The following is a 24093-nucleotide window of genomic DNA, read 5'->3' on the forward strand; positions in this document are numbered from 1 at the left end:
ACCTTGAATTAACCTTAAATTTTCAGGTTATGAGTCCTGAATTGACCATGATTTTACCTTAATTTAAACATACTTATACCTTAATTTAACCTCAATTCAGCCTTGATTATGCATTACTGCCAGAAACGTTTACCTTGAATCAACCTAAAATTTTCAGGGTTGATTCAGGTTTCACAAGTGTTCAGTAGGACCCTTGAATTAGCCCTGAATTAGGCTTGATGGCTTGATATTTTAAGATTAATTCAGGCTTGCATCTTTGAAAGTTTAACCTTGATTTAATACTGAATCAGGAAAAAATTGCTATCTGGGTGATATTTAATTTGAAAAAAGCGTTTGGACAAATACGATTTCAACACTCCATAGTATGTATGGGGCAGCAAAGTTTTAATTTTGAACAATAATCCTGTGTGCCAGACTTTATCAAACGCCTGGGCTACGTCCAAAAAAGCAGATGAACAAAAACGTTTATTTTCAAGATCTTCCTTGATTACATTCACTATTCTATGCACTTGCTCAATGGTGGAATGCCTTCGGCGGAATCCAAACTGATGGGAAGGCAACAATTCTTTTTCATCAATTATAATTTGGAGTCTTTATAAGAAAAGTTTTTCAAAAACTTTAGAAACCACAGGAAGAAGAGATATAGGCCGATACGAGGATGCTTGATGTAAAGGTTTACCAGGTTTCGGAATAACAACAATTTGTGAAACCTTCCACTGTATTGGGAAGTATTCAAGGCGTAAAACTGCATTGAAAAGTACTGTAAGGAAAACTATACCTTTTCTAGGACGCTCTTTCAACACTTTACCTGTTATCAGATCATAACCGGGGGCTTTTTTGCCGTTTAAATCACTTTAATATATTATATATTTAATATATTTAAATACTTTCATTTATTTTCTATTAATAGCAAATAAACTGGCATACTCTCTAAATCAATACGGTGTTTGCTTCAAACAACTATATTGTGGAAATATTGAAAAAACCACAATTTTTATACGTCTTTGGAAAATTTATTTATTTTGATGGTCTGTATTTTGACCATTATTTAAGCTACATACTTGCTGTTGGGCTTAAAATGTCACAAATGTATTCTTCTTTAATGTAATAATATAAAATTTTCTGTAAAATCAACGGTTCGCGAGATTGAGTGAAAAACAATAGGAATTGCCATATTTTTTATATTTCGATAACAAGTGGCGCGCCCCGCGGCGAGCGGCAGTATCTCGAGGTGGATAACTTGGATTTTATGTTATGGGCCCAATACTAACAACATATCAAAAAATCAGAACTACCCGACCTTTTGCACAGCAACCCCATATTTTCTGACAGATTTACTGGACTATAACTGGCATCGCCAACAACTTCAACAGCTTCAAACCAATCACCGATTTGTTCGCGTTGTCGTTCAAATGCAACTAAATTCACGGTGTTAAATAATATGGATGTGTCAAGTGTCCCGAACGAATTAACTGACCTGACGATTGTAGAACAAATGTTGATTGCACGAGTACATCCTGCTATGTCCATTTACAAAGTACAAGCAATGGTCAGGATGGCCAGTTTCACTACAAAGGTGCATAGTATAAACTATCAGATAAATTTGTCATTCTTTAGAATTGAAATAATATCGGGCAAACAAACGGTGAATCTGTTGAAAGGGAACATATTGAAGGGTGTTAGCTGCTTTAGCCATTGACAATCTTTAAATAATGCTTCGCTCATTTATGCGTCTAAAGTGTAACGGCAGACCACCCTAGTTAACGTTTTTATTCTTTTCCTACCACTGCATGGAAATTACAGCATTGCTTAACCTGTGGGCCTATACAGTACGCAAAATAGCCCATTTACGCTCGATCATTCCCGCTCGCTAATCAGCTGATTTTACCGTCGGCATTTCTACACCAAACACAGCCGCAGATCTGGTACGTTCACAACCGATAAGCAAAAAACATTGCCTAAAAATTAAACATAACTTAGTTACATTTTATATAAGTAACAAGTTCTGTGTATTATGATAAGTTTATTATGGTGGTAGGAAAAATCTTGTGTATATTTAGAGCACAAACCGTCATTGCAGCTCGAGAAATGTTGATGGCCGCACTAAGCTTTTTGGCCATTCATTTCGAGTTAACCATGGGTACTTTGCGCTCTTAATACACAAAATAGCTATTTCGAGCATAATTCATCAACTTAATGGCTTTCTTCGTAGTGAAACTGCTGTAGAATTTTTTTTTTTTCGTGTAACATCAATTTTCAATTGAGTGAATCAACAAATAATTGTAATGTGATCGTGGGTGAAGCCAGGCCCGGGGATAGCTGGCAAGCGGCTACCTACCGGTAGTTGGGTGGTGCTATCATTGACTATATAACACTATATAGTAATTAGATTTTAGAAGTGTTATGTATTCAATGGTGGTACTATATCCTCAGTTATTGGTTATAGGTAATGAAGTCAATACCTCCCACAAGTACTAGAAAAATACAGTATACGTGATACCTCCTTAGTGATAAACACCTTGTACGCAGTACCTTATGGTATAGTCGGGTCGCCGGAAGACTGCCCCCCGGAAAACTACCCCCAAGAAGGTTCCTACGTCATATTGACGTCAGAGACCGGGGGGCAGTTTTTCAATCACGGACACTCAAATTTAGTTGTCAAATAGTTCTAATCTAACCTAACCTAACCAACCAATAAACTTGCTGTAACATTTCGAAAATTGATTTATATTCCCCACATGCATTTTCTATTATCCAACGGAATTACTCGAATTAAAATTAAAATTACATAGCATGATTTGTCTAGGGGGGGTAGTATTCCAGTCGCGGACACGGCTTCCATATTATGGTTAGTTAGCAGATTTTGTGACGTCACGTTTCACCTGGGGGGATAGTATTCCGCATCCCCGTATAGTCTATCTTAGATTAGAAATCGCAAAGTTAACCACATATAATATCTTATCACTCCAGTTCCCTCGGTCAGGGCCGTATTTAGAATATAGGTATGAGTCCCCCAGTGGATCTCGCCAGAGAGGCCCCTCTCTATATTCTGATTCTTCAAAGGTTGGAGCTTAAGGGTTTAGAAATACACGTGGTATTGCTTGAACATCGGTCAATTGACCTTTTAACCATTAACCTGATCGAAAGAGACTTAGGAGACTAGCTAATAGAAGGGTCTATTGATTTCTTGCATGAACGCTAAAACGTCATCTCAGGCCCCTCCGATCACGTTTGAATCATGAACGTCTCATGTGGCTGCGGAGTGCGGAGAAATGGTGAACATCTTGCGTGAGCGCTGATATGTTATCTCTGTCTCCTCTGATAGTGGCGGATTCATGAACGACTCATGTGGCTACAGAGAAATGGTGAACATCTTGCGCGGCCGTGTAGACATCATCATCGTCTCCCGCGCAGTGGCGGATTTACCATTAAGGCACACTAGGCACTGGCCTAGGGGTGCTTGCCGTTGAGGGGCGTCCGGCCACGGCATGTGGCGCGCGGCGCGTCAGTGGGTGACGGGCGGCGTGGCGGTGGGCGCGTGGTGGTTAGGCTGTGGCATGCGTCCACACGGGTGTTTTTTTTTTCACGCAAAAATGTTGCTTGAAAATATGCGAAAAATTAAAATAGCATTGAAACGAATACCCGCCCACTGTGGAAAAACACACTGCGTGTGCCATTCCCCACACCGAGGGTCTCGGTGCATGTGTGTGACTATATACTGTAACGGTACTTAACTGTCTTAACTGTCCCCGGTTATACCATAGATAAAACATACTCCCGTTATACCATGGATAAAACGGTTAGCCGGTTGTCTATGGTCTTACTAGACTTCTCAACCAATTGTAAATTTTTAAGCTCGTTTTCGTGAATCGTGTCTAGTTCATGTCCGGTGACACTGGGAACTAGTCTCGATGAAATTCTGTTTCTAATAGTTTAGGGTTAATTCAGCAATGATTTGTGCTTTACTGGTTGCTTAAATAGAAGACGAGTTATTGTTTGTCATTAGATAGTTTTATTTGGTTAAACGAGGTTTTAAATGACTGAAAGGGAGTAAATTGTTTTGTTTAATTTTTTTACAGCATTTATTTCTGGTTCAATGAGGGCATTATTCACAGAAATAAAATAAAATAATAAAATTAACATATATACACTACATTATTTATCTATTTTTTTCTTTGCCTGTTTCTTCCTCCTCCTCTGCCTTCTTCTTGATTTCATCTTGACAACTATTCATTGTTGATTCCTTCTTCTCCTTCACTTCACACTTTCTCACCTGCTGTTCTGTTCTCATGTTCTGTTCTGTTATGCTCAATAATTGCTCAGCTCGCCTTGGCTTGGCTCTGTTCCTTTTCAATGAGTTGAGTTGAGTGTTGAGTGCTAGAAAACGAAATTCCGTGTGATGGTTAACGAGAGAAATAACAAACCGAGATATTTTAGCATATCTACTCTTTTTTCTAGGAAATTTCTTTTCAAAAGTGCGGCTGCAGTTGCAGTCATCGAGTTAGGAAGTCTTGCACTCAGTTACGCTGTTTGGAAACGACTCAACACCAATCAAGGTTAGACTAACTTAAACTTAGGCCTTTTGAACTATTGTTAATTTTACTACGAATTCTGCAAATGTCGTTTTTAAGTTAATATATTATGTTAAGCGTAATAATTTCAATCTTATATGACATACCTATCTTCATCTTTGCACGTAACTTAGGTGCTGCAGGCTATGACTTAACCATCGAGATCTAGGACTAACTCAAGGTGTAAGCCTTCGCCTACTTTAGGCTATATTAGGGCTTTGTTTTCTAATTCGTATTCCCTAAATGCCTATTCAGTCACAGTTTCCGGCATATTTATAGTTTTACACCCTTGTTGACAAAAAATTTGAACAGCTAGGCCTAAGTCAACAATATCCTACTAGCCTACCGTAGCCTAACTTAACACGTTCGCTGCTGCCCATCAAATGGCAGGCGTAGCCCCAGTGCGGCGCAGCCCGCAGCGTCGAACAAACCCGATTGCCGGGTGATTGGCTTTCATATTTCGGTATGACGAATATCAAATAACGTGAGGTGATGTCCTGTTTCATGACAAGAGTCGACGTAGTTTGCTAAACAACCACAGTAGATGCCATTATTTTACAATAAAATACACTAATATAGCATAAAATTACAGTTTACAAACGTAATGAGTGAGTTAAAATCCACCAGGTATAGTTTCGGAACGAGTAACGATAATTACAAACGGATTGCACCACAAAACTGCCAATGTCATTCACTAAGCACGGACAAAAATACTCCGTCCTACACCGGAGTGCGGCTGCACTCAAACAGAATAAGTTTGGCGGGTGCACATTACCGCCCGGGCGGTAGCTCCGCGCTCCGCCTCGCTGCGGCGCGCCGCCCGAGCGGTAACCCGCAGCGAACGTGTTAATTGTTTCTATTTGACAGTGAGGTGTAGCCTAGGCCTACTAAGTTTAACTGTTTACTAAAAACATCATAACTTAACCTAAAAAGTATCGACTAAATTGTAGACCTAGGCCTAATTTGTTGAGCAACTGATGGAACCCCAACTTTACTTAAAATGTAATATTATTTCAAATTGATTGAATCAAATTGTCAACCAGACTCTGATTCCTAGAGTCACTCGAGCAAATGGCATTCATAGAGGCAAACACCTTGCTTCAGTGATGCTGGTACAATGTAATTGTGTAATTCTGGAATAAAGAACTTGACTTATACAGGGGTGCCCATCCCCCCCTAGACTCATGACGCACCCCCCCCCCCCCAATTGAGCAACAGCCCCCCCCCCACCATAAATGAGGTACACAACAAATGAGAAACATTATTTCCCCTCCCAGCACTATTTGTAAAACTAAATAAGTTTTATAATTTTTTTAAGATATTGAAAATTCAAACCCAGTTAAATATATTGATAAAGTTATAGTTTTGTCTGTACATTGCTAGGAATTATACATATCTTGGGTTATTTTTTTGTTTTATACATTGAAGAAGTTGAAACATGTCTTAAGATCTAAATTGATGTCCGTCTGTCACAGCCCAGAAGGCATTTTACGCAGCATACTCTAAAGAAAACTAGAGTACCGATTATGATTCTAATGGTTTAATAGTATTCACAGAATTAGCGATAGTGTCCTTAGCCATTAAAATATGGCCTCACTATTTTGGAAATAAATCATTTTTTTTTCTCCATGTTTACTACATACATCATTTATTAATAATCTGTTGTGAGGACACGTCACATATGAAATTACGAACAGCTGTTTTGATAAAGATTCCTTTTTCTAGCTGTCACTGATATGTTTACATAAATGTTGTTTATGAATACTGTGTATGCCCTAACGATTTCCAATCACGTTTGTAACCATTTCCGATCACGTTTGTAAGCAAATCCAAAACCAAGTGAGATTAACAACTGTGTGGCTTTGGCTTACATAACGGGTTTGATTTATCACGGGTACTAATATGTAACTGTAAATTAAATTTAAAAACTAGCCATCATCCAGGTCAGGAACCGGAGATTCTGTGTGTATAAAGTTGTACTTGAATTTTGATTACCGGGAAAAGAACGTGAATCAGTTTTGTACAGGACTGGAAAACTTATCTTTCTATATAACTAAAATTAGAGTTTTATAAGTCACCTCAATTTAAGGATTTTTTATTGCCAGACTATCTATATAGCGTTCGTAACCTCTGCTTAACGAATAACATAACGATGATATAACGACCCCCTCTCCCTCCCTTTGGAAACATCACAGCTCCTTTGGTGAAAATAAAATGGAAACAACGCTTGCGCCAACAATCGTCTGCTCCGTTTTACACTTCTGTCTGCTGTGCGCTATGTTACAACAGATCTAAGATACAACAGCTGGGAAATGATGACGATCCTGCTTAGTAAACTGTGATTGAGTGATAACCGTGGTAACTTTAGTAAGGCTGTGATTGGGCAATGAGTAGGCCTAAATATGGCGACTTGTTGAATTTGTGTAGCCTATGAATTGAAGAGAAACCTAATAAAGACCAGAAGAAAAATTTAAAAAATAACAAGATCGTTCTTGTTACTTTAAGAGTGTTTTTATTATCTCTAAATATAATTTTACACTTTTTTTTCACTTATCTATCAACTCCTATGTTGTGATACAGCACCTTCCGGTAGCCTATCTGTCTATCATCAGCAGTAGCTGATAACACTTTCTAAAGGTTCCTTTAATATTTACGTTATTTATAGCAATGCAGTGTTATAGTTAGGTATTAGTTAAGTTTAAGTTAGCTATAATTTTAAACGTTGCCGGTTGTACAACTAAACCAAGATAAATGATTTGAAATGTATAATAATAATGTTATTGAACAATAATAATGATTGAGCAATATTTAATTTCGTTTATAAAAATGCAAATCGTGACGTTAATGGCTGTTTACAGCGTTTTAATGGGTTTGTCATCTGTTTTGTACTATTTTGGAATAACCGTATTTTTCATTACCCCCCTCCCTTTTAACGAGCTTTATGTCAACAAAGCGTTGTTTAAGACGCGGTGTACCGGTAGCTTGTGTCTGTGTCACGCGTTATTATCTTTATCTCAGCATCAGTTGAGCCATTCCGTGCCCTCCCTTTTATATCTCATGTCTTGCTAATCTTGAATAATAACTTCCTATACAAATCCTAAACTATCATAAAATCCTATTTTAACTAATTGAATTCAATAACATAACTTTTGTCATTAATTAATCGACTTTCTATCTGGTGACTTTGTAATATATTTTGATTTTCGTCACGTTGAACACTGTTGCAATTAACTTTAGCCACCCCCCCCCCATTTGAATTTTTGCAGCCCCCCCCCCCCAAGAATTTCAATGACACAGTCTGCGTCACAGCCCCCCCTTGTGGGCACCCCTGACTTATGATTGTAAATCAGGCCTACAAAGATACGAAGTTGGTCTAAAAGAGATACAAAAGTATCAATAAGTACAGGGGCGGACTGGCCCGCCGGCCCACCGGGTGGGCCGATACGCCTTCTCAAAATTCCAATATTTGCGCCCTCGTTAAAGGAAAAATTCATAAAAATTTTTAAAAAATGAGACGAGACGTATTTTTAAAAAGCAAGATGAAAAACTTAAAGTAAAAGTTTCAGCAGTGAATAGCAAAACATAAAGTCGGGTGTGAGACCGGAATAGACACTGTCGACAAGCGAGAGCAAAGCAGTTCTTCTCTCTCGTACGTGTAGGCCTACTCCGAGTGGAAGGCACTTTACTCTGTGGTCTGAGCTACTTACAGCTGTCCTCTTCCCGCGTCATTTTACGCCGAACCCGAAAAAAACTGCACTGCGACTGCATCCGACATCGGTCGGTGGACGGTGTCACGATGTCATGTCGTCTGTGGTAAACAACTAGTGAAGATAATTTAATATTATTTCATATTTGTTATAATATTTAATTATTGCTCACACTATAACTATTTCACTTTAAGTCGTACATTTAATTTTTATCAATGTCAACTCAACTCTCTTGTAAAATGGCGTTTGCCGTGCATGTAATAAATAAATAAAGAGTGTGAGCTGCCAATTAAAATGTGTCTCTCTTTAGTGAGTGTCTGATTTGTATCTCTGTGTTGAAAGCTTCAATTTATTTTTATATTCTTTACCTACACAGGAAACATGAACGAAAGTAGTATTGTAGAATAACTACTTTTACAAAATTTAAATTAGATTTAGTGACAGTGTATTTGTTAACTTAACCATTACACAGTAAAGTTTAAACAGTAAACAGTATTTTAATATGTGGCTACCGCCTATTAATTAATGATTTCAATATGCACTATGGCACTAATTTGGTCAACTTTCCTATTTTACTTACACATAGCCAGCCCAAAATACCTTTGTAGTTCTCTCTAGGCTATGGCTTCCATTTTGTTTGTAGAAATAGGTTAGGTAGGCCTACTTTAGGGTTACAGTTTTGACTTAATGTAATGCTAAAACAGTTTAAGTCAATAAATTGGTTTTGTTCACAGTGAAAGCATATTGTTTGTGTTAAAATAATTTCATAGAAATATAAAATATATAACTTCTGTTATTTACAGTGCCAAAAAATACAGCAGTTGCAGGTTCAGGTTGTAAACAGGAAGCACATGATTTATATTGTATGCATGCAGCCAAGTCATGCAAGGGAAAATAGTGAAATACACAAATATAATACGAAAGAACCTAAGAAAATCATTTGTATTTTTATTTTTGTTAGGATATTTACTGTCAGAATAGCGCCAAGTCGTGTGGGTAAATAGTCTAAATTTTGTAAACCAAACATTGACCAATAGTGTCAGTTATCAGATTTCTGATTTTCCACTTTTAATGCCTCTAGATTGCCTAAAAATGCGAGTTTACAGGTATAATTTTTAACAAATTTCCCAGGGGAGGACCCCCGGACCCCCCTCTATACATGGGGGGTACCCAGACCCCCCGGTTGGCGCCTTCGGGCTGGTCAAGGTTTACGCCCTAATAGAGTACCCAGCCCGCCCCTGAATAAGTATTTTATGTTTTATTTTGTTTAAATATGATACAACCTAACTTATCTGGCATAGCTGGTCTCTGTGTGGAGATGAAGGTAAATTAATCAGGTAGACCTATGATATGTTAAAGTGTATCTGTATCAAACTGAACCATATCTTTGCTTTCAGATTTCCGATTGTATATGTATAAAAACTACAACTGGGTTCTTGAAGGTGAGTTTTGTTTATTGGTACAAAAACATAACATAAGTTTAACTTATTGAAATTGAAAGTTACAATTTTTTTATCAAGATAATAAGCTTACACGGTCGAGATAATCTTGTTTTATCCCACTTTTAACTCATACAATAGAAAATCCTTTGGAAAATCTAAACGTTCTGGTGTTTTCTTCTAAACGGTTCCTACAATTCTAACAACGTAACAACCAATTAACTAGGAATTAAAATCCATGTATGTAGCCCCTGAGCTGTTGGGCATAATCTTATATACTAAAAAACTTTTGCAAAACTTATGACAGCTAGCCTGACCATACCACTGGACCGAATTACACGTGGTTGGTACCAAATGAAAGATTTAAGTACCTGTAGATGTGCAGAATCCCTTTATAAATTGAATTAGGCTCACAAATAAGCACGAAAAATGAATTTTAAATCATTAAAAAATAAAATTATGGGTTGCCATGGTGATGACGAAATAACAACAAAATATAAACAGAAAATAAAAAAAATGAATGATATTCCAATCACATGTTTTATTTTCAGTGTGTGGGGAAAAATAGAGAAGTCTGTACATTACATATTTTTGGTTGGGTTTTCAACCACTGGGTGACCTCTAGGAACAGATTATATAAAAATATTTATGGAGACTTTTCTTATGGAGATTTAACATGGGACAAAATTTTAAAGCTTACGACAGCTAGCCTGACCATACTACTGGACCGAATTACACGCGGTTGGTAAAAAATGTAATTGTCTCTATATTTGTCCATTTTGCTTCGATTTCAGATATTACTTGACTGGGCTAAGTGTTATAAAAACAGAAATTAAAAAATCTATTGACAATTTGACATGAGGCGAAATCTTTAGTCTAATAGGAGTGAGATCTGGAGATCTATTGGACAGATTTACATGCAAGTTGTGTTAAATGAAATGTTTCCCATGTGCCTGAAGAGTTTACTATTCCTTTAGTGAATCTTATCCTATATTAAAAAGCTTTTGGAAAACTTATGACAGTTAGCCTGACCATATTACTAGGCCGATTTACCCGCGTGTTTTACCAAAAGAAGGTTATGGAAGAAATTCTAATTGTATGTTTTATTTACAGCGTGGGGTTAATATAGAGAAGTTTGCACAATACATAGTTTTGGCCAAATTTTTGACCACGGGGCGAGCTCTCGTGTAAGACTAAATTACTTACCTATTCCCGTCACAGCTCAAAAAAATATATCAATTCAGGACACGTTTCGGTGTTAAAATACCATCATCAGCTTCAGGTACATATGTAGAGTTGATCAGTAGTTAACATCGTCAGAAGATAAATACAGTACGAACACGAATAAATACATAAAACAATTAAACATTTAAGCAACAGGCCCTGTTCTAACAAAAGATGACCGACCGCACAGGTAGCAAGGCTTTCCCATTAGGCAAATGAAAAATGATCAATTGGTATCTTCATGCAAACATTTCAGCCAATTTGAGGCTCAAACTCATAAATTAATATAAGTTAAGAGTCCTTGGAGCCTAGACGTTCTAGCCTAACTCGTTTATTTAGAACGTCTAGGCTTCAAGGACTACAAACAATTAAACAATTAAAAAACTAAATTCCCTCGCCGCAGCAAACCTGCAGACTAAGCGAATTTCCATTTGCCAGACTGGATTTACACTAAAATGTCTCCTTCAAAATATCACATTTGTCCCCTATTTAAATAACATTAGTTTAACGAGTATTTAGGTTTACTGCAACAGGGAGGGTAAAAAGGTATTTTTTTTGTAAATGTATTAGTTTATTATGAAATAAATGAATTTTCCAAATTTGATCAAAATATGTTCATAAACAAGCAAACTACAACAGTTTACTTATCTATATATAAAGCTCAAATACCACTGACTCATTCACTCACTCGTCACGAAATCTCAGAAACCATAAGACGTAGGAACCTGAAACTTGGCAGGCATCTTCCTTTTGGGTAGTAGACGCTCACTAAGAAAGGATTTTACCCTCCGACCTCTGGGCTCCGCCCCAGTGGCTCTGGAGTTTCCCATGTTAACCCTGGAGGCGAGTTAGCGTAGCGAACGAGCTAACCTGAAGGCAAGTGAGCGCAGCGAAGGAGCTCTAACCTAAAAGTGAGTGAGCATAGCGAACGAACTTCAACCAGGACGTGATTGAGCCATTCGAACGAGCTCACTTATGAAGTTAAACGGGGTAAGGCCCGCGGGTACAGCTAGTTCTCCATAAGAATAACATGGAAATTTTAAATTTACAGATTTATGTAATTTTTTCCGTAACCATTAGGCATATAATAACGCTTCAATATACTAAATTATTTGTTTTTTAAGCTCTACAAAATGGTTTGGAAAGAAATTGCTAAATTTTAAGTTTATAGGGTGAAAAATGGGAAAAACCAATTTTTACCCCATAAAACCCCCCATAAACCCCTGTTAGTTCCCATAGTCTGATCATGCTGGTTCACGAACTCGTTCAAATAAACGTAGGTTTACACGTTTGTACCAAATTTCATCAAAATCGGATGATTTTTGCTCGAGTTATCGCGCTAACGGACACATATATAAATATATATATATATATATGAATTTGAACGGGTGGTGTTTTTGGTCTCAAGGGACCTCAAAACGAAAAAGTAAATCGGTCCCGGGTGCAGGTCTTACCGTAGTATCTGAGTACTACGGTAATAGCTTATTCCCTAAAGGGAAATTCGCTAAAAGAAAATTTATAATTTCATAGTATACTAGGTACATATTTAAATTAAAATCACTCTGGTGCTTGAACAAATATTGTTACAAGCCAGGAGCCCCGCGCAACAATAGCCAGGCGTCGTCTCAAAAGGATTGTTTGTTTACACGGGTTCTCCGAAAGACAATAGACCCATGTCAACGGACTACGTCAATAGGGGTTTTGACATCTACGAGAAGCTTCCACAGCGATCTGTAAATACCTTTGTCTAGCCTACGAGTAGTCTCTAGAATGTTCCACAGCAAGCTTATATAAGGGACCGTCTTCCGGCACACGGAGTTGAGTTGAGTTAAGCCTTCCGAGAATCTCGCAGCAAGCGCCCGTCGGTGACCAGTGCTAGTGCTAGTGAGAGTGACAGTGTAGTAACGGTGTAGGACAGTGTAGTGACACTAGTGACAGTGTAGTGACAGTGTTGTGACAGAAGTAGTGATAATTCCTGTAAAGGCTAGCTGTAAGTAGAATCATTGTAAATTAGAATAGGCTTTAGCTAGGTTAGATAGGGTTAGTTAGGTGTTAGGTAATTGTAATATCTGTAAATATAGAACAATTAGTGTAAATAAATAGTTATTATAAAATCGCCAAGTTTTATTTGTAAAGAACCTGCTAAGCCCGCAACAATATTTTGAGATGGTAAATAACTTTACAGCGGTTGTTTGAAAAACTAACTGATTTCAATTCAATTTGGTACAAACGTGTTAACCAACATCGATTTGAAAAAAATCACAAACCAGCATGATCTGCAATGAGAATGAGGTTCTTATGGTGTAAAAATTGGTTTTTGTCATTTTTGATCGCCTAAACCTAATTGTACCATTACTTTCCAAACTAAGAATTAATTAGAATTTAAAAAAGAAGCAAATTAACGAGTTTATTTAAGCTTTGTTACTTAACCTTGGCCTAAAGGGGAAAATAAAGAAAAAGTCCAAATAAAACATTCCCATGATATTTTTATGGAGAATAGATCAACTTTTATGGATTGCTTATTTATGGGGTAGTTATCGTGACCATGGGAACCTATATTGATACATGAATACCGTGAAACTTGATTTTTAGTTGAAAACAACAGTGCAGCTTACATCTTTCCGAGGTCACAAAACTAAGTGTTAGGCCCAATTCACACCGAACGGACGTCGGCCGGAGACGTGGCACGGACGTGGCGAGGACATATGTCCGTTCCTCGCCTCCCCATGTAAACAAATTGGTCAATGCACACACAAGTGACGTGGCGCGGGCGGCCGCCCTCCCGTCACCGCCATGTCCCTACGGGATCTCTCGTGGCGTATCGGAAGTGGCATGTCGGTAGCGCGCCCGTTGTTCGGACTGCAAATATTGTACTATACTTACGAACCTTCTTGTGTATAGTGTGCTTGTACTTACCAACCTTTTGTGTAGAGTAGTTTTTATGTGTAGATTGTGAGTTGTTTCTTCACTATGCGAGACGACATTGAATTAAATATCAAATTTTATGAGGAAGTAGAACAATTCCCTTGTTTGTACTAATTAAGTTGACAGAAATTAACTAACACCATTGACTTTAATAGAAATAAGCAAAAACCAAAGCGTCTAGTCTACATACAGGTTGTCTCGCCACTGTACCGTCCCTTCACCGTCCCTTCGGTGTGCATTGAACACGCCACGTCACTGCCACGTCTGTGCCTCGTCCGTGCCACGTCTCCGCCCGACGTCCGTTCGGTGTGAATTGGGCCTTAAAGTTTTGATTTCTTGATTTCTTTTGTTTATAGGCCTATTCTGTCTGCTTGTTCAATTAGGGTACACTGAAAACCAGAATAAACTTATGAAAACTAATTTAAGGAGAAAAGAAGAGACAATTAATTAGACTCCACTATACACGATACATAGATTTGTTCACTTGGTTACTCATCTACTATTGTTTATCTAGAAATGAATTACGATTCAGTTAAAAATATTCCAGCAAAGTTTGCAAGTGGTGAGGACAACTAATAATAAACAGAGAGACAATGAAAACAACTACACTATGAATAAAAAAATGTATATGCTATCTAAAAAAGTGGCCTAAACCAACACTAATAACTCTTTTTTTATTATTTTACCTTACCTCGGTACTAGTATAACCTCCCAAAAAAATCAAATGCACCCACCGGCCTCCCACTACTTTAACCCACCAGCCGCCACGCATAGTTGGGAAAGTTAGTCAAAATTTCTAACTAGTTAGAAGTTAGAAGATAGTCCCATGAAAAGTAACTGATAGAAGTTACTAGTTAGTTAGTTTAAAAAGTAACTGATATAAGTTATTAGTTAGTTGGAAAACTAACTGATAGAAAATAAAGTTAGTTTTCAACAATTGTAGAAGATAGCTGTTTGTTGGACAGTTGTTTTAAAGGATTTCATACGTAATGAAATAATGACACATCTTGGTTACTAATTGTGTTTTAATTAAATATTAATTAGACATCGTCACATTTACATTACACTTTACATTCATTACTACGACAAAATTTACTTGAAATGCCTATTAAACTTAAAAAGAAGTTATTATTCAAAATTGGTGTCGCCGATTCTTCCTCGTCTGTTATTAATGACTAGGCTTGCCGCTCTGAACAGGCGTTCGCAGTGAACAAAGGTGTTTTTTAATTTGTAGATTTATATTTGTCGTTATCTTATTATAATGTATTTGTTTCATGACTAGTGAATATTTTGTTAGTAAATTTATGTAAATTTCTAACTAAATAAATAATGATTTACACATTAGTTTGCCGTGCAATGTCAGTGTGGTAGCCAGGTACACGGCAACGTCGCAGATTCGCACATGCTACCGCCCGGCTGGGAAATATCGTACAAACACCAGGCGGCCCGCTGCCAGTCACGGGAGAAATTTTTGTCTACAAATATAAATCTGTTTAAAAACCACCTTTGTTCGCATTATAAATCTGTCATATTGGTGTTATTTCTTGTGTCACGGCAAACATGATGGTAATTTGAACGAAATTTTCAGTGTCTTATTAACGATGTTAGCATACGTTTTAAAAATTAACAGCAGCATAAAAACTGTGAATAAAATTTTTTAAATGCATGGAAATGTTAACAATGAACCTACCAATAAGCCATACAAATTTCAGAAAGATTGGCTCAGTGGTTTGATTACAAATAATTTTTAAACTTCAGTGTTCGTGCAAAGTTTCTTAAAAACCGGTACGTTTTAGGATCTTTCAACTATATAAATTTTTCTAGTAAATGGAAAAATTTTTAATTGATACCACGTAAAATTTATTTAAACCAGCTTATATTTAATTTTTGTTTCAACAAAATCGGTAATTCATCTCAGAGATATTTAGGCTCAAACTTGAGTGCACATTTATTTCCCCGACAAAGGTGATACAAAAACTTGTCATCACTCTGTTTTCAATAGTTCAAAAGACAAAAACAAATAGTGGTCATCTCACCTTTCCTGACATAAACATTACTTTCGATACACAAACATAATTTACAACTGTTCAAGTTAAAAACAAGACCATCATACTTTTTCTCCACTTATTAACATGCGCTCTCAAATTCGAAGCACTTGTGACTGATGCTTTAATTATTTTTGTTTTGGTTAAACACGATAAACATTTTAACGTGATTCCACCCTTTAAATTTTTGTTTAACTTGTTGAAATATGTCACTTAAGTTTGGTCACTTGATATCACACTCGCCCACCATTGCAAACAAATGTTATTAATCTACTGTACTTAAATTAAAACCGTACACCTTAATAACTTATGTATTAAAAATATTTATCTATCACTAAAATATATATAACTACAAGACAACTAAGAAACTAACAAAACATTTACACCTTTCACGGTCAGATAATGAACATCAACCTGAAGTGAAGACTTTGACACTTGAGATTACATATCAATCGCCAAACAAACATTCCCCCTTCCCACCCTTCGGTGCTTGGGGTGTTGTTATTGGCTGCCATTGGCTCGCCCCCCGAGTCCGCTGCATACCAAAGCGACTGGACTTTGACTTTCTCTTTCCCCACCCCCAACGTTGTTTGTCACAAGGGCGCTGACCTCTCACGTACGCACGCAACCCTCACTGAACACGGCAAATAAATAACCCATATTGGAAATACTTTCGCCTGACCAAAAAAACTACCGATTTAAAACTAGCGAATATATTATTTATTCGTTGGCTATAAAACTGAGTAGAAGTTATTTCCAGCTCTTTTTAAAAACTAACGAATAAAATAGAAGTTAGCCGAAAAAACTAACTAATAGCGCTATTCATTAAAATTTCTATTCGTTATTCCCAAGTATGCCGCCACGTTAATACTTTACAATGAAATGGCGACCATACAAAGTAGGTAATATGAGCCAAGTATGAATGGAGATGAGTGTAGGATGAGTGGCGCGATCTTGTAGTCTTGATAGTGACTAAGGCCGACATATTCCTTAGACACAGCTGTTAATTAATAGCCCATACAGCTAATGGCAACTAAGGGACCTACAGTTTTTAGTGGAATCCGAACCACATTTTTGCCTTGGTATATACGAATTGGTCTAAATTTCAGGATAGCACTGGATTCTGGATAGTATTTTAGCCATGATGGACAGACTGAGAGGCACAACATCATTTATAATAGTAGCCTATGGATATATTTATAATTGTAACCGGTTTTGACTTGTTGTAACTTGTTGCAGGCTATTACAAAACAGGGGAACTGATATCAGGAGACAACAGTATCAGAGAGCTTGATCAAACCACTTGGAGGAGCAGCGGAAGCATTTAGCTTAAATATGGTATATGACTTAAGAAACACTGTACTCCGGGGTGGCTTAGCTATTTTTGTAGGATTTGTTCTCTTGTATACTATTACTCCAGAAACCCGAGGAATTGACAAGGTTAGTAATAATTTTGCTGTTGAAATTATTGCAAAGTTTAATAACACATTTTAATCTCTTTTCACAACATTTTTCCTCAGAATGTTAAATTATGTTCAATTTTGGTGCTAACTATCTTTAAATTTGTGTATTGCAATCTTTTTTTTCATCTCTCAGTTGACTAGAAAGTTATTTGTGATCGTAAAGAATAGGTTTGAGCCGTGGATTAAATGCTACAGCAATCCTTAAAAACATAACATAGTGTTAATATATTGTAACTTTCATCTTATTATTATGGGTATTTAACACTATTTACAGGAGAGCTTCACTGAGTGTGTCTTGGATTATCAACAACTAAATAATACCACCGCTGCAGCAAACCTATATATTAAGCAAATTTATATTTGGGGCTAGATTTCCACTAAAATATTCCCTTAAAATTGTCTGACTTATTTTTCTTTTAATAAACACAAATATTTAAATAAACTAGTGCACCTGTTGCTCGAATTGCAAAGTATTACCAATGCGATAGATTATAACTGGAGTCACTACTCTCTGGTTGAACATTAGAGAAAAGCGAGTCACTTTTTTGCTGGGGTATTTTTTCGGTGTTTCGTGTTGTTAGGTTGGCCGTATGATCGATTGGTTGAATGCTGTCAAATTCAATTAATTCCAACCTTACTATTTATTTGGGGTTATCTGCTATTTGATGGACTTATAGCAACAACTTATTTAAGTTATTGCACGTAAAACATGTGTATATAACGTTTCTAGTGTCACTGTTGCTCTAAATCGAGCAATTGCTATGTATTATAGGCGTTATTTTAAAACGAATAACAGTCATAATTTTTGATGACTTTAAAAGATGCGACTTAAAGATTGTGGAATACTCAAGATGTAAATAACAGATTGATATAATCAACATTTCTTGTGAATATTCTATTTCTTCTCCTTTGGTGGGGTTCTATGACTTTTCTATGTTTCCATAGTTTGCAAATCGGCTCTTTCAATGATTACTAAGAAATGCAGCACAGTGTTAATTCAGTTTTCTTTTTAGTATATACATTTATCCAGGCTCTCTCGTTTTGTTTATTCATTGTTATAATTACGCCAACCCAAATTCAAATAGTAAATATTTCATTTCAACCAAGTAAGTAAATGTTTGTAGCAAACTAACTGTTAAATTAGTAAACTTATTGACTGTTTACAATTAACATATGTTCTTCTTCTCACTTTTAATTTCTGACAACAGCTGGAGTTTCATAACAATTTTTATTTCCCATGTTAATCTTATGGAGAAATACAAAACTTTAAAGGGCCCCAGGGCCTCGCCCTCTAATTATTTCCTAAAAAAAAGTTTCCTGCACAACTTCACGTTACGCTCCTTTCAATGACACCAAAAACATGTCAATCGGTTCAGTAGTTTCAGAGGAGTAATTGTCACAAAAATCCTGCTTGCGTATTAAATAGGTAATAGATTTTGAAACATTATCAATTGTGTTTGATACTAAATAAATACTAACTTATTTTCCTCTTTACAAGCTATGATTAATGGTGAAAATAGTTAAGTTTCCTGGTTTGGAGACATAGGTTTAGGCTTGGGCTTAGCCCATAGAGATGGATGGTTTAGCCCTATGGCCTTTGATTGAAGAACGACCATCCGTTTATGATCTTGTTAAAATGGGTTGCTCGTAAAATAAATAAATTAACTTATATTGCAATCTTAATACAGTACACTCCCTCTTATCCGGACTCCTCGGGACCGAGGCCAGTCCGGATAACGGGTTTTCCGGTTAAACCGACGTCCCCAAAAACTTGTTAAAACAGATCGTTTACTGTGATATTCAACTTAAATTTAGGAGAGCATTGTATTTATTCATGTGATAACTGGTCTCAAATCTTTCCCACGAGAACAGTTGTTTCAGTACCGCTCACTTCCTGCCGATCTTGTCCGGTTAAACCAATGTGCTGACAGTGCTGATAAAAATTGTCCGGTTAAAGAGATGTCATTTCCGCCGAGTGTAGTCCGGTTAAACAGATGTCCGGTTAAAAGGTGTCCGGATAAGAGGGAGTCTACTGTATTGACATTTTTTTGTTTACTATCAACAAAACAACAGGATGACGCCATTTTGCCACTCTCTAATTTGACAGCATCCAACCATACGGCCAACCTAACAACACGAAACACTGAAAAAAACAGTGGTACGCTTTTTAAACACAGAGTGGTGACTCCAGTTATAATCTATTCATCTTAATGAGTATTACAGGCGTTATTTCAAAACGAATCAGTCTTAACATTGAAACATCGTTTGTAAAATCTGTCTAAGCATTTTAAAATTTTTACTCACTATAGTTTTTATGCTGCTGTTAATTTTTAAAACTTTTGCTAACATCGTTAATGAGACGCTAACAATTTTGTTCAAAATACCATCGTGTTTGTCAATACCATTGGTTGAGTGAATACCGATGCAATGTCAGTGTGGTGGCCAGGTACACATCGGCAACGTCGCAGATTCGCACGCGCTCCCGCCCGGCTGGGAAATATCGTACAAGCACCAGGCGCTGCGACTCGCAGGAGAAATTTTTGTTTACAAAAAAAAATTCTGTTTAAAAAACCCCTTTGTTCGCATTATAAATCTGTCATATTGGTGTTATTTCTTGTGTCACGACAAATACGATGGTATTTTGAACGAAATCTGTAGCGTCTTATTAACAATGTTAGCATACAATTTAAAAATTAACAGCAGCATAAAAACTATTGTGAGTAAAAATTAGCCATACAAATTTCAGAAAGATTGGCTCAGTGGTTTGTTTACAAATTAAATTTTAAACTTCAGTGTTGATGCAGAGTTTCTTTCAAACGGGTACTTTTTGGGATTTTTTAACTATATAAATTTTTCTGATAAACGGAATTTTTTTAAATTGTTACCACGTCAAATGTATTTAAACCAGCTTACATTTAATTTTTGTTTCAACAAAATCAGATAATTCAACTTGGAGATATTAAGGCTTAAACTCGAGTGCACATATTTATTCCTCCGACAGTAGGAGTCTAGCTAATAAAAAAGTCTAATATTTGTTTAATAACAATATTAGGGGTCTTAGGTCGGGGCGAGATATTTTTCATTTCTTTCGGGTTGAATAAAAAATGTTGTTGACCTTCGGGCATCAGATCAAAAGCAGGTAGTTTTTGAAGAATTAATTTAAAATATGTCAATTGCTATACTATATATACTTGTTTTTACACAATCTGTATTGGGGCCAAATTGTAAGCGTCTTCTGCGGTCACAGTAAAATCGTGGATACTTCCGCGGTCGCGGAACGATCGTGCACATCTTCTACGGCAAAATAGTGAACATCATGGGTGATTGCGGAGACATCATCTTTGTCTTCTGCAATCTTGGTAAAATCATTAACGTCTTCTGCGGTTGCAGAAAACAGTGAATAATGAATATCTTTTACCTTAATCTCCTCCAATCACGGTGGAATCATGAACCTCTAGAATGAACCTCTGCATGGCCGCAGAGAAAGTGTTAAAATCTTCTGATCATGATGAAATAATGAAGATCTCCCACGGTCGTGATAAAATCTCGGACATCTTCTGCGATTGCTTATGAATAGTAGAAGACGTTTACGTTTCCGTGACCGCGGAAGACGATGATGCTGTTTAGATGGCCGACGTACTAAAACGTACACATGGTATTTGCAGTGCACATTTTATGAATTAGCCCATTTAGCATAATAGCTTGAGAACTATTTAGATTCCTTTCCATTCATAGTTTGTGCTTGCAATATTTTGAGCTACTATTGGTGATAAGGTTGCAAAATGCGTTACAACAAATTAATACCATTCTCTTTTTGTGTGGCAATACCATTACCAATCATATGTTGTGTGAGTTTATACATTCAAATCCATTGATAGCCTTAGCACAACATAGTTAGGCTCATGTTATTATTATTTTCTAATTTTGTTTTTTTTCAGAAAAATCTGCCCCCTCCAGCACAAGACACCTTTAAAAAAACTGAACAGTTTTATCAAGTTTTGCGAGGGGAATCTTCAAAGAAAGATTAATCTTAAATAACTGTACCAAGTTTGCAAAGATTTTAAAAGACAGATTCAAAATGATGGACAAAGTTGTACCGGATGGAAATGCTAATATGAAAGAAATATTGATTCAAAGAGACCTAGATAGAAAGGCTAAGATCAAAAATTTAAAAGAAGAAAAAGAAGCAGCTGCTCCAGACCACGCAAAGGTATTTGAAGAAACGTTTGAGGATCACACAAAACAAATTTTAGAAAATATTAAGTTATTGGAACTAGGAAATGTTGAACAAAAGACGATTCCAGATTACCTTGATAAAATAAGTAAAAACATTCAGAATTTAAATAGATACTTGTCAGTCTCATCATCATTTCTAACGAACTATACAGTTGGAAAAAGTATGAAAACTATTGAAGACCTGGATGGAAAAATTAAGCAATTGGAGACTGATCTCTTGCCGAAGAAAAAGTTTGGTTTCAAAACAAGAAAGCCAAAGTTGATTGAAAAAACTGATAAAGAATTAGAGACTAAAAAGAGTGATGAAGTTGATGCTAGTGTTGGTAAAAAAATGTCTTATGTATCAAAGTCATTAGGGTTTTCAGATGTAAAAGACAAAATTCTGAAATTAGATAGAGAATCCATCTCCAAGCAAGATTTGGAATTGAAAAATTTAGATAACTGCACAGTTCACTTACATGGTAATCCTAGTACAACTCACATCAGTAATGCCACTAGGTGCACAATATTGAGCGGCCCAGCATCTACTTCTGTCTTTGTGGAAAACTGTCAAGAGTGTGTGTTTGTGATCGCTTGTCAACAGTTGAGAATTCACTCTACAACGAAAAGCAAGTTTTATATTCACGTCACAAGTAGAGCCATAATCGAAGATTCGACCAATGTTGAATTTGCGCCATATAATCTTACGTATGAAGAGATTACAAAGGACTTTGAAGTTTCTGGTTTGAATGTTAGTCAAAATAATTGGAATCTCATCGATGATTTCAACTGGTTAGCCAGCGATGCAGCTTCACCTAATTGGAGAGTGATAAAAGAAGAGGAAAGAATTAAAAGTTGGCCACTGTAGACATTTTAGTTGCTTTAGTAGAAACAACAAGGTTATTTATTTCATGGATCCAAAACAACTAATCAGTAACTGAAGAATTTACCACTAACTTTATTTACTCAAATTCCTAATTATTATTAATAAAGTATTTAACAGTTGTTACACATGCTTTTAGCCTCATTCTTGAACCAAATGTTTGTTATTTTTGTCATACTGCAGCAAGAATTGCTGTTCATATTTATTATTTGATGAGGACACCGTGTGTATTTTAACTCAAATATTAGTGAAGGATGAGTGTGACTATTAATACAACTAGACATTACATCCCCATGTTAAATTTGTAATCAGAATCGTTGTGACAGATTGTGTTGATCTAAATTACTAATTTCTGACGAATACACAAACCTTTTCACCAATTCAAACTGATGAAAATGCTTATTGTATGCTATAGCAAGTTTTATGACCCATAAAAAAAAATCGACAACCAAAAATAGGGTAGAAAATTGAGTTTTAGACATTAGGTATTTTTTGGCAAAAAATTGGCGACAACTGGTTCATGGGCTGTTTGTTTTCAATTCATGTATTGTGATTTGTGTCTAAAGTAGATCTCTTTTAGCAAATTTCCCTATAGGGAAGTAGCTATTACTGTAGGTTGCAAGGTAAGACCTAGATCCGGGACCGATACACTTTTTCATTTTGATCTCCCTAGAGGCCAAGTTCAAATTTTTATATGACATGTATATATATATAGATTTATATGTCCGTGAATGCGATAACTTGAATAATTTCTGTCTAATTTTGATGAAACTAGTTGTTTCCAGTTGATAATCTTAACTATATTTCAATATCATTAAACAAATTTAAATAACCTTTTAACTTATCACTACGAAAAAAAGGAAAAAAACTTAAGAGCTAAACTTTTAATTACAATGAATAAAAATATTAAGCTCTATACTGTTTTAATAAAGGTTCTAACAGAGTAGGCTTACAGAATACTGACTGACAGACCAGTTAAAATTTTCATCTTACTTTTAAAATTTTAAAAGAGAAACTCTTCCCATACTATATTTTTTGTTAACACTCTTACGTCTTTAGCCAGATGTCTTTGGTTTCGTTGTTCTTTAACCATTATTTTTAGATCATCCAGATCGCGGCATCTGACATTGCTACGTACAATGCCCCATGCTGAAAGCAGGGCTCTGGCATATAAAGACCAACTTATTCAAGTGTCTGTCCTTGACTTTTTGTTATGGTCATGGCAGAAGCGACTCGACATGGGAACTGTCGACGTTTGAATTTTAGGGAAAAATTGCCTTCTGATGGTTCTAAACTTAATTGGGGCAGTAACACTTGTTTTCCAGCCGAACATTCAGTAATAATTTCAAGATTTAGGACTTAAATCTCATGGAAAAAGTTTTGAAGGTAAAAATTGCTTTTTCTAACAATCAAGAACAATGTTAATAATCTCTTTACCATTAATCTGGTTCCATTAACCAGTCCTTTTTGTGGATTTAAATTCCCTAGTAAAATTACAATTAGACCTTTTTAAAGGCATAATTTGTGAGGGTAAACCTCTTGGTGCTAAAGTGTGAAGAAATTCATCAGGTAATTGTAACTGGTCTCCCTCTTCTTGAATCAAAGTGTCCACTGAGTAATA

At 36.2% G+C, this 24093-nt stretch overlaps 1 protein-coding gene across 3 annotated transcripts; it reads left to right on the forward strand.

The window, feature by feature from the left end:
* Positions 1–4310: 4310 nt before the first annotated feature.
* Positions 4311–22600, forward strand: LOC128987869 (tubulin-specific chaperone C-like). 3 transcript variants are annotated; one of them, XM_054408934.1, is made up of 4 exons: positions 4311–4556; positions 9676–9720; positions 17151–17249; positions 21313–21455. In XM_054408934.1, exons 1-3 carry the CDS (start codon positions 4400–4402, stop codon positions 17237–17239), a joined length of 291 nt encoding a protein of 96 aa, XP_054264909.1. In that variant the 5' UTR covers positions 4311–4399; the 3' UTR covers positions 17240–17249; positions 21313–21455. The 3 variants fall into 3 exon arrangements, with proteins under 3 accessions (XP_054264909.1, XP_054264907.1, XP_054264908.1); XM_054408932.1 differs by having other exon boundaries at positions 4316–4556; positions 17151–17351; positions 21313–22600; XM_054408933.1 differs by having other exon boundaries at positions 4316–4556; positions 21313–22600.
* The last annotated feature ends 1493 nt before the right edge of the window (positions 22601–24093 follow it).

Source organism: Macrosteles quadrilineatus, unplaced genomic scaffold (genome assembly GCF_028750875.1).
Source record: "Macrosteles quadrilineatus isolate MER2022 unplaced genomic scaffold, UCM_ALF_1.0 Scaffold_2__2_contigs__length_208266976, whole genome shotgun sequence".
Classification (NCBI taxonomy): domain Eukaryota; kingdom Metazoa; phylum Arthropoda; class Insecta; order Hemiptera; family Cicadellidae; genus Macrosteles; species Macrosteles quadrilineatus.